This window comes from Dama dama, chromosome 21 (genome assembly GCF_033118175.1).
Source record: "Dama dama isolate Ldn47 chromosome 21, ASM3311817v1, whole genome shotgun sequence".
NCBI classification, from domain to species: domain Eukaryota; kingdom Metazoa; phylum Chordata; class Mammalia; order Artiodactyla; family Cervidae; genus Dama; species Dama dama.
Genome location: NC_083701.1, coordinates 43342042 through 43359982, shown reverse-complemented (window position 1 = coordinate 43359982; position 17941 = coordinate 43342042). Strand labels below are relative to the sequence as shown.

The window sequence follows — 17941 nt, the reverse complement described above, 5'->3', positions numbered from 1 at the left end:
GAAATGTTCAACAGTTGGAAGACACCATAAGTGAGCATTTAATGAGCAGCCTTCGAGAGTCTAACAGGGCATGTGATGTTAAATCTACAGTCATTACCGTGAAAGGGAGCTGGGCGAAGGCATCGTTTACCCTGGTCTTCTGAAGGCACCTGCATAGTGTTTGGAGATCCTCCAGAGCCCTCAGCAACAAAGGTGGAGCTGGCTTATAATTTGAATGTAAACAACGCGGCTTACCATACAGCCTAACCCCAAACACTAGCAAATGCCTTCTCTTTGTCACACGTGAAAATCCTTAGAAAGTGACAATGTCATGTGGCAAACTGGTTCTGTGCTTGGTGTCCACACTTGATCTCACTTCATATTAATTTTAACAACAACAAACTCAAGTAATCTTGAACCCTTGCCCCAGTTTGATTCTCTCACGGTCCGGACAGCGCCAGCAGTCTGCACATTGAATAGTGAGAGCCAAAAGCTTCTTGCAATTTAGCTGTTAAAATCAGGCACTCAAGGTAAAAAACGCAGAAATAAAAGATGCAAAAAAAAAAAAAAAGCACAGCGCCAAGAGAACTCAAAAGACAGGGCCTAGAACGGTGTATTCAAGGAGCCGGAGAGATTGGCGGGCAATGTCCAGAAACAGCATCTCAAAAATCCAAATGATTCAGGTTAGCAATTAACCCCAATTCTCGGGTTGGTACACCTTCCTCGAGATTTCGTACAAGCTCAAGAGTAGTCAAGCTCAAGATCATCAAATGACTTGTGGCAAATCTCTTCCTTCAAAAGTCTGACTTGGACCGCCAACCTTACTTCTAGAAGCCCGGTCGATCCTCCTTTCGAAGGGAATAAGCTGCCGTGGGCTAGCGCGGGCCCCCGCGGCTCGCCGGGCCGACTGGTCTGAGGGACCCGATTTTCGGAGGCTGCGGGTTGGAGAAATAAATCCAGTCCGGGTTTTGTCTGCACGGGGGAGGGGGACCGGAGGGCTGCGAGGAACGGCTCGCGAAGAGGGGGGCGGTGGTGGAAAACACACAACACAAACAGCTCGCGCCAGGGAACGGCAGCTGTAGGCCCGGAGCGCGCGGGCCCGGCCGCCGGCCGCATGGAGCGCAGCGCGGCCCGCGGCTCCCGGGCGGCGGCGGCGGCGGAGGCGGCAGCGCGCCGCTCGCTCACACCCACCCCCGCCCGCGGCCGCCGCGCCGCCCCGCCGTAGCCGCCGGCGTCCCCGCGGGCCGGTCCAGCGAAGGCGGCGCCCGCGCCTCTGCAGCCAGTGGCAGCCGGCGGCCCCGGGGAGGCGGCTCCCGCAGCCCCCCGGCAGCTCCGCGCGCCCGGGCGCCTCGCGACCACAGCGGCCGCCCGGGGAGGAAGAGGGAGGAGGACGAGGAGGGGGAGGTGACCAACTCTCCGGCTCGGCGCGGCGGCCGGCAGCCCGCGGGCAGGCATGCAGGCGCGGCGTCTAGCCAAGCGCTCCAGCCTGGGCAGCCGCCGGGGCAGCGCCGCGCTGCAGCCGCCCGGCACCGCGCCCGCGCCCGCCCGGGAAGGCGCGCTGCCTGGGCTCCCGCCGCCCGCCCCGGCCCCGGCCCCGGAGAGCTGGAGGCCGCCGCTGCCGCCGCCGCGCAACGCCGGGACCGACCCCCCTCGCGCCGGGGCCGCCGCCGCCGCCGCCGCCTCGTCTCCGGTGCTGCTGCTTCTGGGGGAGGAAGACGAGGACGAAGAGGGCGGGAGCCGGCGGCGGAGGGGGCTCGGGCGGGCGCCGGCGAAGCCCCGAGGGGGCGCGGAGGAGGAGGATGACGACGACGAGGACGAGGACGAGGAGGTGGTCGTCGAGGTGGTGGACGGCGACGACGACGACGAGGACGGCGACGAGCGCTTCGTGGCCCTCGGCCCCGGCCGCGCGCTCCCCAAGGGCCCGGCCCGGGGCGCCTTGAAGGTGCGAGCCGGCTGCGGGGGCGCGCGCGGGACCCTCGGGCGCGGGGAGGGGACCGGCCCCGGGCTCCCGCGCGGCGCCGGCTGAGGCCGGCACCGGCGACCGCAGAGGCCGGCCCGGGAGGGGTGTGTCCGGCGGCCGCGCGGGCCGAGCGAGGGGACTGATGAAGCTCAACGCTCGGGCCCCACACCTTCCCCGGGCGGCCGCTCCCCCCTTTCCTCCAGGGCCGGCCGGCCGGGCGTGCTCGTCCGGGGTGGGTTGCGGGCAAAGGACGCTTCTCCCGGGTGAGGCGGGGAACTTGGAGGCGGGACGAGGTAGGAGCCGGTCTGCGCCTGGTGGGGACGGGCGAGGTAGGGGGCCGTGAGGTCATATTCCTCCCCGGGAAGCACGAGGGTCCCCCTTCCCCTTATTCCGAGGACTAGTCTAGCGCGTGGAAACTAGCAAACTGCTTCTCTTGTCAATCTCTCAACCCCTTCTGCAGCCGAGAACAATTGTGGGTGAGTTTCCATCACCGGCGCCTGTGAGGGAACCGGTAAGCCCAGGACAGGACACAAACCAAGCCCTGGGTTTCTACATGCATTTTGCTGGCAGCTTTTGGCAGTGCCTGCCACCTTCCAACTCCCCACCCCTTTTAAACTCGACATTGTTTAGCGTTTGTGGTATTTTCCCCCCCTCCTCAAAATTGCAAATGAGAGAGAAAAAAAAATAGGAAACCAGAGGAAGTGGGGGTCATTTGGCATTTAAAATGGACGTGTGTTTCAGCTGAGAGTTCAAGCAAAGTCCCTTGTGTCCTGAAGCACTGAGAGATCTTTCCGTTTGTGTATCTTCAGGAGATAAGGGGTTTATTATTACACAACTGACTGGCTGGGCTTTCAGGCATGTGATTGGATAAAGCAAACCACGTTGAGGTTCATACACAGTGTATGTTGCTAAGAAGTTTTGAGGGCAGCAAGTGGTAAGCAATGGAGTGAGTGATTTTTCTGAAGAGTGATGCTTAAAATCCACTGAATAACACTGTTGATGGGAGTTTTCACAAGATATTGGTATTTCAGGAAGAAAAACACATGAGCTTAATAGATAGAGACTATTAAAAAAAAAAAAAAAACTTTAAAAAAAAAGGAACCAGAAAAAAAAGTCTTACTCCTCAAAGCATGAAATTGCAGTTCCAAAGAAATGTTAAATATTAGCATTTGAAGAGCCACACAGTAGACATGGGCACAACTTTCTTTCCTAGACCACCCTGGAAGTACCAGCTCTGGGAGTGAGAAATTTTCAGCAAGTGGTCATTTGGGATGATAGTTTTTGACAGTTGCTTGTTGGAATCCAGACCATGACCACCCTCATTACCATGGTCTAATAAAAAGCTTGCATTGTATGGCTACAGGATATAGCTGGGTTTGGAATTAAATCACATGGCATCAGTGACATTAAGTAACAAGAGTAGTGACTCCTTACCATTTTTGTCCAGAAATACTGAAAAGATGTTTTGTAGTTTGAACAGTTGTTGCACAAGTTATGATGGAAAAATTAATTATAATTTATGTCCTGTGATCAAAGCAAACCCAATATAGAAAAAAAAATCAAATTTATAAAAACCAAAGAACTAGAATGTGATCATTCATATTATCAGAAAAAGATTTTCACATCTCCAGGAAAATTTCTGTTAAATTCTTTCTAAATGGGCCTTATTTTATAACATTTTGGGTTGCCCATAACTTTTCAGGAATTTATATATTGAATAGTTGGAGGTATAATTTTATAATCTTTGCTGCTTTAAAGTCATCTTGACACTGCATCTAAAGAGGTTTTCTAATGAATAAAATAGGGTCATTTTATTCTAATGCATTTAAGAATGTCAATTTGTTGTTTAGTCTCTAAGTCATGTCCAACTCTTTGCCACCCCATGAACTGTAGCCTGTCAGGCTCCTCTGTCCCTGGAATTCTCCAGGCAAGAATACTCATGGGATCTTCCCGACCCAGGGATTGAACCCACATCTCCTACTTTGCAGGCAGATTCTTTATCAGTGCAGATTCTTCCCACCTGGGAAGCCCAAGAATGTCAATATTTTATATATACTTAGGCATTCATTTATTCACATATTTATTAAGCACCTACTATGTGCCAGGTACTATTCTAGAACACAGCACCTTTCAGATGCCCACATCCTGCAAGAAAAACCAGAGCAACAACCATCCAAAGAAACAAAGAAGCCTGGTACTTGAGACTGTGATGCATCCCCTCATAAGGGAAATGATACCATCTAGGAGGAAGAGGAGAAAGCTAGTAGAGAGAAGACCTCCCTGAGGAGGGGACATTTGATCTGAGATTTGAGACGTGTAGTTTGGGAAGATCCTTCCAGAATAACAGTTGCAAAAGTCTTGAGGTGGGAAGGAGAAAAGGCCGAGTGTGGCTGCAGCTTGGTAGGTAGGAGATATGTCAGGTAGCTAGCTTACAGGCCAGCAACATAGAGCTTGGTGGGCCTTTTTAAAGTGGAGAAAAAATATTTGCAAGGTTTTAAGCAGTAAAGGTGTACAAAGTGGTTTGTAAAGTTTTATTAATTTTTTAATTCAAGGATAATTGCTTTACAGAATTTTGTTGCTTTCTGTCAAACCTCAGCATGAATCATCCATAGGTATACATATGTCCTCTCCCTCCCGAACCTCCCTCCCACCTCCCTCCCCATCCCACCCCTCTAGGTTGATACATGGTTTGTATTTTTAATAGGGTCATGCTGTGTAGGGTATAGAAGGCAGCCGGGAGGGGCAGGGATCCAGTTTGAAGGTGATTGTTGAAGTGCATGTGAGAGGCCAGGCAGTTTGGACCAGAGTGGTGTTAGACACGAGGGGACAAATTCAGGATCAATTGTGAAGGTCCATTTGCGATAACTTGCTGATGGATTAGGTGGCAGGGGGCGGGGGGTTGACAGACACAAGGGAATCAGGGATGAGACCCCAGTGTAAAGGTTGGTTAGATGTGCCATTTGCTGATATTTGGAAAACTAGAGAACAACAGGTTTTTGTGAGGGGAAGAATCAAATATTCTCTTTGGGGTATGTTAAGCCTGAGATGATGCTTAGACATAGGCATGGGAACTGCAAGTAGGCAGATGGCTGTAAGGTGTGGAGCTTAGAGGAGAGGTTGGGGTTGGGAGATGTGTTGATGTCCTGTAAAGCTGGGGACAAGAAAGGAAGCACAGCGAGCCAGAGGACAGTCTTGTGCTAGACTCTGGGGCCAGCACTGTTTAAGTTTGGGTATGGAGGGAGAAGCCAGCAATGACAATTGAGAAGCAGCAACCAAACAAGTCAGAGGAAAACTAGAAAATAGAAAGTACAGTAAGGCAGGAGAAGATATAGTTCTAGAAGTAGGGAGTAATGAACTGTGTTGAATACCACTGGGATACTGAGTAAGACAAGGACAGAGACATGTTCATTTGGATTAGATAATGCACAATGCATTGGTATCTTTAACCAAAGCATGTAAAGTCAGCGGTGTGACCTGAGTGGCCTGAGCAGTGAGCAGAGTTGAGAACACAGTGAAAAACTCTTTCAAACTCTTTTAAAAGCCCTTTGCTAGAAAGGAAAGTAGAGAGAAGGGGGAGAATCTGGAGAACATATGGTCTAGAATTTTTTTAAGATAGGATACAGTAGACTCTGCAGTAAGCCTGCAAGGCAGGAATCACGGAAGACAGGGGCTTAATCCCTAGGTCAGGAAGATCCCCTGGAGGAGGGCATGGCAGCCCACTCCAGTATTCTTGCCTGGGGAATCCCGTGGACAGAGGAGCCTGGAGGGCTACAGTCCGAACAGTTGCGAAGAGTTGGACACAACTGAAGCGACTTAGCACGCACACATGCACAGTAGGCTCTAATGTAGAGACTGTAGCACAGTAGGAATTGTCTGTTACCTGTATGGGAAGTATATTTGTTTTCTGTTGCTGTGTAACAAAGTACAATAAGCCCCCTACATACTAACCTTCAGGTGGCAAACTTTCAAACATGCGAACGTGCATTCACATGTCCAAGCATGTAAGTTAGTTCATGTGTTTGGCGTACTTTGTCACTCGTGTGCATCCCCTGCAAGTGGTTGTGCTTCTGTATGCATTACTATATGGTACAGTATAGAGTACAGTAGTACAGTGTCTTTATTTCAAGCCCAGGATGTCCAGAAGCAAGTGTAAAAGCAGCAGTGATGTAGCTGGTACTGCTAAGAAGGGCCAAGCAATAACAATGGAAACAAAAGTGAAAATAATTGAGGGTGGAGTGAGGCAAAAAGATGGTAGATGTCAGTTATTCTATAACATGAATCATTCAGCCATCAGCACAACTGTAAGGACAAGATCATGGAACACGTTAAGTCTGCTCTGCCAATGATGCCCACAATAATATTGAAGAAGCGTAGAAAAGTGATGGAGATGGAGAAACTTCTCAGTGTTTGGATGCAGGGTCAGAGTCCCACTCAGCTTACTGCTGATTTGAGAGAAAGCTAAAAGCCTTTATGAAGACTTGAAGAAACACAGTGAAGAATCAAAGGGCACATCTTTTAATGCCAGCTATGGCTGGTGTCATTGGTTGAAGGCTAGAGCCAACCTTCATGATGTAAAAGTAAGTGGTGAGGCAGCTAGTGCGAGTGCAGATACGGGAGCTGCCTGGGAAGGTCCGGAAATGCTTCCAGAAGTTACTGAAGTACCAAAGAGTGTCACAGCACAGGAGATGACAAGGAGATGTTCTTTATCGCAGGAAGGCCTGTTAGTTTTTGAGTCACAGGACTCAAAGGTAGAGCAGGGCACAAAGGTTGCAGCAGTTGTTCAGAATGCAATCCAGTGCTGCTGTGTCATCGATGACAAAGAAAATGAGAAAAAAAGAGCCACTACCCAGACATCACTGGGTAGAGAGAATGTCTATGTCAGGACTGTCCGAAGGAGGGCAAGCTGCGTGTCACTCACGCTTGATGTCATCAATGTGATATTGCAGCCTGCCCTCCATCTCCTATTGCTGACAATCCTTCAGCTCTGCCATCTCCCACTTCCTCTCTCTCCTCCAGTCAGCAACTCTTCTTGCCTTGTTCACTTGATGCCAGCCCTTTTGTGCCTGCTGCTATACTGTACTACTGTACTTTTCAAGGTACTGTAAAATTATGTCTTTGTTATTTTTTAAAATGTATTATTTGTGTGAAAAGTATTATAAACCTATCGAGTACAGTTTCCCAGGTCTCCCAGTGGTGCCACTGGTAAAGAACCCATCAGCCAATGCAAGAAACACAGGTTCAATCCCTGGAGTAGGAAATGGCAACCCACTCCAGTGTTCTTGCCTGGAAATTTCTATGAACAGAGGGGCTGGTGGGCTGCAGTCCATGGGACCACAGAGGGTCAAACATGACTGAGCACACACAAACACCGAACCCAGCGTAGAGCCAATTGTATTAGTTGGGTATCTAGGCTAACATTGTTGGTCTTACAAACAAATTAGACTTACAAAAGCACTCTCAGAATGGAACTCCTTTCTATGTAGGGGATTTACTGTAGCGTAGGCTTTTTGGCTTAGAAGCATTCTCCCAACATCTGTGGGTTAGGAGTCAGGGTCAGGCTTACCTGGGTCTGCTGTTGAGTCTCCCAGGGCTGTAGTCAAAGTGTTGGGTAGCCTGTGTTCTCACTGGGAGGCTTGCCTGGGGAAGAATTCACTTCTCAGTTCCCTCTGGTTGTTAGCAGAATCCATTCCCTTTCATCTGCAGGTCTGAGGATCCAGCTTCTTGCTGCCTATTCCTATGAAGGCTGGCCTCAGTTCCTGGAGCCCCTTTCCCTCAGCCCCACCTCCACTTCTGCAATGCTTTGTTGCATGATTTCCTCAGCATGGCCTCTTACTTCATTAAGTCAGCAAGGAGAATCTAAGCCCCTGTCTGTGGTAAGGTGGAGTCTCATATAAGGCACTGTAATCACAGGAGCAGTGCTCCATCATCATTGCCATAGTCTATTGCTTAAAAGTGAAACATGGGTCCTGCCCACACTTGAGGGGAGGAAATATGCAAGGGCATGAATACCAAGAGGTGAGGATTGTTGTGGGTTGCCTTAGGGAGGAGCCGAAGATACAGAGAAAAGAGGGATACCTGCAAGAGGAAGGTCCTTGGAAAAGGGGACCTGGAAGCCAAGTATTGATACTGGCCTTTGACAGAAGCAAAGACCCTTCTTCCAATGAGTTAGAGAGAAGGTAGGGAAAGTGGGCCCCGATGTGGGTGGTTGTGCATTGGATGGTGGTCAGATGAAGTAGTACTCATCTGATGGCTTCTGTTTCCCCCTGCAGCAGGAGGGAAGGTCATCAGCTGAGACTGAAGGAGCTTTGAAGTAAGAGCTGAAGCCAGGATGTAGTGCTATGAGAGAGCAGGAGAACAGATGAACCAGAGACATCAAATAGAGCAGCTGGATAATATCAAGGACCTGCTTGATGTTGGTGCTTCTACATGGACAGAGTAAGGACTCTGTCTGGGTGTGTGATTTTCCCAGCTTCATTCCATTGGTTCAGACACAGAATAATAATAACAAAAAGAATCCAAGCTAATGTTTATTAAGTTATTTAATTACTATGCTAGCGCAAATCTGGGCTTCCCCTGTGGCTCAGAGGTCATCTTCCTACAATGCAGCAGACACAGGAGATGTCAGTTCAATCCCTGGATTGGGAAGATCCCCTAGAGGAGGGTGTGGCAACTCACTCCAGTATTCTTGCCTGGAGAATTTCATGGACAGGGGAGACTTGCAGGAGATAGTCCAGTGGGTTTTCAAAGAGTCAGATATGACTGAGCATGCACGCTCAGTGCAAGTCTAAGTGTACAGTCTCATTGAAACTTCATTACATATCCCTGTCAGGCATTATTATATCATCCTCATTTTACAGAAGTGATAAGCAGTTTACTTAAAAATACACAGGTGTTAGGTGGCAGATCAGGGGTTTGAGCCCTGGGCAGTCCAACTCCACATCTAGTACCATTAAGCCTTACACTTTAATGTCTCTTGTTGGAGACAAAGCAGAGAGCTATATTTGGCAGAGATGAAGTTTAGCCAGGTGGTTGAGCAATGGAAAGACAGACTATATTGTTGATGAAGTTGATACTGCTGTGACTATAATGATGGACTATGGGTCCTAAGAAAAGTAAGGACAGGAAGGGGCCATGGGCTGGTAAAAAGTTAGGGGTCAGTGGATTGGAGAAAACAAAGGGGAACCAATAAAATCATTAAAAGAATAGGAATGAAGTGCAGGACAGTTTGGATTCCAAGATAATGTTAATGAATATTTTCTGAATACTTATAAACCAGGAAGTGTGCTAAATACTTTATATGAAGGAGGCTCTCCTGAGAAATTATGATTTGGGAATTGGTATGCTCCAGCTGGGGCTTCCCCAGTGGCTCGGCAGTAAAGAATCCACCTGCAATGCACGAGACGTAGGTTTAGTCCTTGGGTAGGGAAGATCCCCTGGAGGAGGGCATGGCAGTCCACTCCAGTATTCTTGCCTGGAGAATCCCCATGGACAGAGGAGACTGGCAGGCTACAGTCCATAGGTTGAAAAGAGTTGGACACGACTGAAGTGACTGAGCATGCATGCACGCCTGCTCCAGCTGAATATACCGACTTGGACCTGGAATAACACACCTGAGGCTGTTGGTCACAGCAGAGCTGTGGTTCACATCCAGAGCCTGTGCTTTTAATCTCTATTTGTTTGCAATGTTTATGTCCATTTACATTGTTGAGGATTTGCTACAACTCAGGGACTAGAGGAATAGATACTAAGTATCTGAGATGCTTGATTACTGTCATGGACACTAAATTGGGCTTTAAATGAGACAAGAAGAGAAACTTTGTGTTACATAGTTGTCAATTTCTGATCAAAGAAGTTTCACATTGACTGCAATGGTAAGATCCACACAGCCCCCAGAACCAAAAGAAACTAACCTCCTGGGTCCTTGAATGATGAATAGCAGGTAAATATCTTCAACCAGAACTTTATTTTTTATAAAAGAAAAAATACAAGGACTCGATCAATCAGAGGAAGGATCCTAGTATAAGTTGTTACTTAGTGAAGGCAAAGCAGTAGGGGGCTGAGATAACAAGGCCAGACTTTGCTCTGTGATGCTGTGTATTAGTTGAGGGATGAGAGCCAGAGAATCTGAAGAGATTGATCATGTACTGTTATATAATAAGTTTAGGAGAAACCTGGACCTGAAAGACTGCTGGTAGTTGTATTAAGAGTTCATCTATTGAAAAATTGGGAAGAAAGGTTTGTAAGTGAGATTGTTGTTGTTTAGTCACTCAGTAGGAGAAGGCAATGGCACCCCACTCCAGTACTCTTGCCTGGAAAATCCCATGGACGGAGGAGCCTGGTAGGCTGCAGTCCCTGAGGTCGCTAAGAGTCGGACACGACTGAGCAATTTCACTTTCACTTTTCACTTTCATGCGCTGAAGAAGGAAATGGCAATCCACTCCAGTGTTCTTGCCTGGAGAATCCCAGGGACGGGGGAGCCTGGTGGGCTGCCGTCTATGGGGTCGCACTGAGTCTGACACGACTGAAGTGATTTAGCAGCAGCAGTCACTCAGTAAGGTCTGACTCTTTGCGACCCCATGGACTGCAGCACATCAGGCCTCCCTGTCCTTCACTATCTCCCTGAGTTTGCTGAAACTCATGTCCATTGAGACAATGATGCCATCCAGCCATCTCATCCTCTGTCATCCCCTTCTCCTCCTGTCTTCATTCTTTCCCCGCATCAAGGTCTTTTCCAATGAGTTGGCTCCTTGCATCAGGTGGCCAAAGTACTGGAGCTTCAGCTTCAGCATCAGTCCTTCCAATGAATATTCAGGACTGATTTCCTTTAGGATTGACTGGTTTGATCTCCTTGCTGTCCAGGGGACTCTCAACAGTTTTCTCCAGTACCACAGTATGAAAGCATCAATTCTTTGGCATTTAAGTGAGATGATATATGTCAAAGTGTCCACTTTCAGTGCTTAATAAATGTTAATCAAGAGGAATCTGCTTCATGTGTGCTGGCTCTGCAGGGATATCTCTCAGACTATCTCTGGGCTATCAGATGACTCTACGAAGCCCTTGGCAGGGACTGTGTGCCAGCACTGAATTTCAATTTATTAACAAGTATATGTGTTGCACACGGTCTGCGTTGGCTCGAGGGGAAGGCATGTGCCTCTGATACCAGACAAAGTTGTCATTCACTGAATTGTCGACTGCCAGACGTGGAAGTGAAACAGATCATTTGGTAACCCAACACCCTCCTTCAACTGCTCACGACACTGGGGCTGGGAAATCAGAAATGCCTTGTCCAGTTAGGGCTGACTAGCCAGTTAGGCAGGGCCAGGATTAGCACCTGGTCTGCCAAAGCCAAGTTATCACCCTCCTTGCCGAGTAGTCCTTTGTGCCTGGAATGATCTGTTTGTACCTCGTTTACTCCCTTGGAGTTGTAGTTAGAAAAATCAGTTTCCTGAAATGATCCACCACCCACTGTTTATCCACTTCTATTCTGGGAACACTCTGCCTTCTAAAATACATCAGGAAGAGGTGGTCTCACTTGTGGCTGTGGGAGGTGGGCAGGACCCTCTGTGAATCCTGTTTGTATCAGCCCCCCTTCTGTGCAGTTCCCAAGGCACTTGTGTACTCAGAGGATGACTTCTTGTTGCTGTTTGTTGTTGTTGTTCACTAAGTTGTGTCCAACTCTTTGCGACCCCATGGACTGTAGCCCACCAGGCTTCTCTGTCCATGGGATTTTTCAGGCAAGAATACTGGAGCGGGTTGCTATTCCCTTCTTTAGTGGATCTTCCCGATCCAGGGATTGAACCCACGTCTCCTGCATTGGCAGGCGGATTCTTTACCACTGAGCCTCCAGTGGATGGTAATAAATGGCAGATGAACCCCATTTTACTGTGAACCAAATTCCCTTAATTTCTGGTGTGGTGCACCTGGTAAACCAGCCTAGAAAACAGTTTATACTCAGCCCTTAAGCAGGGCCTCTCCTCCTCTACCAGATTTTACCAGTTGAGCCTGCAGTGTCCCAGAGCACAAGGGTTAGGAAAGGAGGAGGAAAGGTGAGAAGTCAGCCCTGCCTGGGATCTGCTCACCTGAGCTTAGTGAGAAGGAGCAAGAGATACAGTCAGGATGCCCTTGACCTCTGAGAGCCCCTGGACACTGTTCGTTAGTAAATCTGTCCTGGTCTCATTACCCCGCCCTCCCCGCTCAGGGGGCCTCCGAGGGGAGAGGTGTGGGAGCCTGTCCCTCCCCACCCCAGTGTACACTGTCAGAGCTTCTGGTCTACGTGGAGCAGCCAGTCTTGCACCATGGCCTGATACAATGTCTGCTAATGCAGGGGAAACCTGACCTTTCATTGCCCTGTCCCATCTCTTTTAAGGTAAACCCATGGTTTCCATTAGACTTTTCTGAAATATCTGAGACTTAGAGGCCCTTGGGGCTTCCCTGGTGGGTGGCTCAGACAGTAAAATATCTGCCTGCAGTGCAGGAGACCCAGGTTTGATCCATGGGTCAGGAAGATCCACTAGAGTAGGTAATGGCTACCCACTCCAGTATTCTTGCCTGGAGAATTCCATGGACAGAGGAGCCTGGTGGGCTATAGCCCTTGGGGTCGGCAAGAGTCAGACATGAGTGAGTGAGTAACGCTTTCAGAGGCACTTGTAACCAACCTTCCAGCGTAGTTGAATCTCTTTTTGAAATAAAGATGATTTTCTTTGGGTTTGCTCTCCAGGTTTCTGGTCATTCCCTCAGGAGATGTTTATTAGAGGCCTTGCCATGTTCCTGATATACATGTAGGAGACAAGAATGGATAAGGCTGATTTCCACTTCTGGGGAGCCCACAGCCTGGCAGATTCCTGCCAAGTTATTGGTAAAGAGGTTCAAAGCCCCTTTTCCTCTTTATCCCCAAGATCAAGATTAGATCTGTTGAGAGACCTTGCATGGCTACTACAGTTTGGGATGAAATTTTGATATGTATCCTAAAGCATTTGTAGCCAATCTATATGAAGAAGATTATATGATTTGGACAGGAGGTGATTCCTGAGTAATTAGTCAAAGGATGAGTTTAGATCATAAATTTGACAAATAACTTCTGTTGCTCTCATTTTCTGGATGAATTGGAACAGAATGTAATAACTCTGAGATTTGTGTAGTGGAATTAGAGTGATTAAGTTCTCACTTTTCATTTAAGATACTATTTGGAAAATCTGGAGTTAAAATTTATACGTGGGGGGCTCTCTCCCGCGCGATGGGGCAATTTTCTCTTCACGTCTTTGGATCGACGTGCCCTCATGCCTCAAAGATGGATTTTCCTGCTATTATCTAAATAAATAGAGCTGTAACATTGAAAAAAAAAAAATTTACACATGGGGGAAATAGGTTCGACTCTAGAGTTTCAAGGGCCTTCCCAGGTGGTGCAGTGGTAAAGAATCTGCCTGCCAATGCAGGCAGTGCAAGAGACCTGGGTTCGATCCCTGGGTCAGGAAGATCCCCTAGAGAAGGACATGGCAACCCACTCCAGTATTCTTTCCTGGAAAATTCCATGGACAGAAGAATCTGGTGGTCTACAGTCCATGGGGTCACAAAGAGTCAGGAGATAATTGAGTGCACACACACCCACACACACACTAGAGTTTTGAAGGAGAGTCTGTAATTTTAGGGTAAGAACTCTGCAGTAACATACAAGAGGGGTTCATTCATCTTGCAGAAGACCATGGAGCTTTGAGATGCAAAGAATTAAAAGGATTTTGCCTGTCCACAGCTCCATGTGTACTAAGAGCGTGAGTTTTCCAGGCTACACACGACACTTACCAGTAACACACTTGCTTTCCTTATGTTCTTGTCCTACTGGAAGGCTGAGTAAAAGTCAAGTCTCCTGATGTAGGACTAATTGGGGATGGATGGTCAAAATAAGTGAATGTCAAAAGTGCTTTGACATTTTAAATTAAATCCAATTTTTTAAAGGCTACATGCCTTGAAATATCATGTAGTAAAACCTGTAAGCAGGGTAATTTTAGTCCATTAGTATGATCTGTGTTGTGGGCTCATTAGTAAGGCAAGAGGGAACATGACTGAGTCAGAGCAGATGACCTTGCCCTCTGCCCCCTCCCCACTCTTTCCTTCTCATAAATCAGGAAATTAGGTAACGCAGGCTCTGGGTTCCAATTCTGGCTTCTCCACTGCTAGTTGCATGGCCTCATCAAGTAACTTGATGTCTCAGTGCTTCAGTGTTATCAAATAAAATTGGGATAATATTGTCTTGCCATTGCCTATTGTTATTTTTTTTAAGTTAAAAAAAATATTTTAGCTGTAGTGGGTCTTCGTTGCTGTGTCTGGGCTTTCTCTAGTTGCGGCAAGCAGGGGGCTACTCCTTGTGGTGGCTTCTCTTATTGTGGTGCATGACCTCAGTTGCTCCATGCTGTGTGGAATCTTCCCCAACTAGGGCTCGAACCCGTGTCCCCAGGCGGAATCTTAACAACTGGATCACCAGAGAAATTTGCCTATTGTTATTAAATATGGCCAGAGACCTCCTGAAATTAGAAATGGATGGCAATTTATTTCCTTTTTGGTTCCAGAAAAGAATCTTTTGTAGAACTTTGTTCAAGGACCCAAAATCCTACAGTCATTTTGACTGTTAGAGCCTCCCGCTTGTTCCACACTCCCGAGGTATCTCAGAGAGCTGCTTCCTGAAGTGACTTCGTTCATCTGAACTCTGAGTGTTCCGTTGTATCAGTGGTGAGCTTGAATCTTCCCTTTCATCTCAGGAAGCTGAGAGCCATTTATCTACTTGTGCAAAGAGGACGAAAACATTCCTGCTCTCAAGTTCAATCAGTCTGTTCAGACGTATAGCTCTTAGTTTGGAAAAAGCCTGGCTGTAAGCCGTGCAGGAGGGGAAAGTCTTACCACACACATTGAATTATGTGTCGCTGAGACCTGTGATGCAAATACCAATGATGTTACCTCTCACCTCTAACTTGCTTGGGGCTGAAAACCTCTGCATTGGTGTCTACGACCTGTTGTACTTTTGCTTGGTCAAGTCTTTGTTCTTTGGGTAAATGGGGATGCAAAGCTCAATGTATTCTTCTAAATGCTTGTAACTGCTTGCTTCCACTATAGGAGGATATCTAGAAGGAGGAGAAAAGGACTCTAATTTAACAATTTAGGGGAATTTCAGTTGAAAAGAAAGATACAGATTTTTTTTTTTTTGTAAGTTATAAAATGTTTTAAATGTAAAATAAATTGAAAGAGAAGTATAATACCCATATACCTGTAAATTATTCACTGTAGATAACAAGGGCCATTTTGAATTTCTAAGAAGGTGAATATAGATTGTGGCATTTACATATTTATTGGACCATTTACAAATTTATTGGAGCCTTTTTTTTTTTTTTCCTAGAACACCTTTCCCTTCAGATGCATTTTGGGAAATTCCAATTTAAAATTATTTTTTCTAAATGGGAAATCCATGGATAAGTGGCTTATGCTTGGCATAAATTCCTAAAATATCATTATTAGAGAAATAAATTGTCACAGAGCAAGGTTGAAATATTGTTAGTGGGTCTTGCAAGCTTTGAAACATATTTCCTCATAAAGCTGCTAATTTCTTCACTATAAAAAAAATGAGTGTTCTATGTAGTGAATTTTCACTTGTGTATCTGTGAACACCATTCCTTGGTGTGAAGTTTAAAACCTGGTAGAAAACCCTACTTCTCTTGGTAAATCAGGCTCTGTGATGAGTCCAGTGGGGGAGACAGGAAATGTGGGAAGTGCTATCATGACAGAATTACAAGGTGCCCAGGGAGCAGAATATCACACAGTGCTGATACCAAGGCGGGTGTATTTAATAATATGGTTTTCACAAGATTGAAAGTATCACAGTTGTTTAAATGAGAAGGAACATATACATTCAGTAGGATTGACACCTTTTCTGTCAATAGCAGTATGACTACTGCAAATAAAGGGGTTAAGCATTTATGAAAACTCAGTACCCTATGTCGCACTCTTTATTGGCTATTGTTCAATATTTCCATGTTACCCAGCATTTAATGCATTATAATTTATAGAGGATGCTCATCACTCTCTTGGAAGAAAACCTATGACAAACCTAGACAACATATTAAAAAGCAGAGACATTACTTTGCTGACAGAGGTCCGTATAGTCAAAGCTATGGTTTTTCCGGGAGTCATGTATAGGTGTGAGAGTTGTACTATAAAGAAAGCTGAGCACTGAAGAATTGATGCTTTTGAACTGTGGTGTTGGAGCAGACTCTTGAGAGTCCCTTGGACTGCAAGGAGATCTAGCCAGTCCATCCTAAAGGAAATCACTCCTGAATATTCATTGGAAGGACTGATGCTGAAGCTGAAGTTCCAGTACTTTGGCCACCTGATGCAAAGAGTTAACTCATTGGAAAAGACCCTGATACTGGGAAAGACTGAAGGCAGGAAGAGAAGGGGATGACAGAGGACGAGATGGTTGGATGGCATCACCGACTGGATGGACATGAGTTTGAGCAAGCTCTGGGAAATGTTGATGGACAGGGAGGCCTGGCGTGCTACAGTCCATGGGGTTGCAAAGAGTCAGACAGGACTGAGCAACTGAACAACAACAAGTCATAGCTACCTTGGTAATCTTGGAAGGTAGATTTTATTATCTCCATTTTATAGATGTGAAAAATGTATTGGAGAACAATGGGGCAGTTTTTGTGGACAATATGTATGTGTATATACATATATATACACATACATATAGAATTTTTTTTTACCAAATGACATATTTGTCAAACATTTCAGAAAACATTTGGGGCCAACAGATTTAAAAAATAATTGGAATTGTTACCTAAGCAACAATGGAAATTTAAGGAGAGAAGGACTTTATTTTGGAATAAATTTTAAATTAAAACAACATGGAATACAGTTTCATAGGTTGTCATAAACACTTTCACTTAGCTTGTTTATGCTTTAAAACTCACCTACAAGTGCCTGCTGAAGAACAAACCATTAATTTGTATCAGTTTGGGTTAGGATCCAAAGTTGAGCTTAACAATTCTTTTTTTTTAATGTAAGCTTTTGACAGTGTTTTCAATTAGTAAGTTCATATACTTAAAACTCAGAACTAGTTTAACAAACTTAGAAAAATAGTCAAAATGTTAGCCTAAGGATCTTTAGTTCTTCAATGACTGAGTTGTGTCCAACTCTTTTCCACCCCATGGGCAGCAGCACGCCAAATTTCCCTGTCTTTCACCAACTCCTGGAGTTTTCCCAGACTCATGTCCATTGAGTCGGTGATGCCATCCAACCATCTCATCCTCTGTTGTCCCCTTCTCCTCCTGCCTTCAATCTTTCCCAGCATCAGGGTCTTTTCTAGTGGGTTGGCTCTTTGCATCGGGTGGCTTAAGTATGGGAGCTTCAGCATCAGTCCTTCAAATGAATTTTCTGGGTTGATTTCCTTTAGGATTGACTGGTTTGATCTTCTTGCTATTAGGACTTATGAAAATGAAAATGTGAAGAGTAACTGAAGGAAAAACAATCTTTTCCATCAGATATTACTTGCAATAAAAGTTGTCTCAGAAAAAGGAGGAAAATGGACCCTTGGGCCTATGTAAGCACTGAACACTGTATCATCTTAGGTGGGAAAGAGGAGGTTGATAATATGGAGGAGCCACTGGAAGGTTTGAAATAATCCAAGATAGGGTTTATGGAAAGAGAACAGTGACTGCTATTTGGATTTCCCATTACGTGAGTACTTGGTAGATATTTAAGAGGTTCTGAAAGTGCGCTCTTAGCCATCTGTTGGGTGACAGCAATATTTTTCAGCTCTTTATTCTTATTCTAAAAGAGATTTCTATTCAAATAGGTCTCTCAACTCTCTGTATTGATTTTGTCACTTGAAATTTTCTTGAAATCTAGCACAGAGGTTATTAGAGAAAATTCTTTTTACTTTAAAAACCATAATAGAAATGATGTAGTTTTCATTGTTTGTAAACTATGCCTATTTTTTATGTGTTAAAATTGAGATAT

General features: G+C 46.0%; 1 protein-coding gene across 2 annotated transcripts in view; it reads left to right on the top strand.

Moving 5' to 3' along the window:
* The first annotated feature begins 1432 nt into the window (after positions 1-1432).
* The window catches only part of ZNF704 (zinc finger protein 704), a 247315-nt gene continuing 230806 nt past the window's right edge, over positions 1433-17941 (top strand). For both annotated transcript variants that reach the window (XR_009689561.1, XM_061123549.1), the window contains exon 1: positions 1433-1921. Coding sequence is in view for 1 of the 2 variants with exons in the window: in XM_061123549.1 (XP_060979532.1) it covers positions 1433-1921 (489 nt within the window). In the remaining variant the exon portion in view is untranslated. The remainder of the gene's footprint in view (positions 1922-17941) is intronic.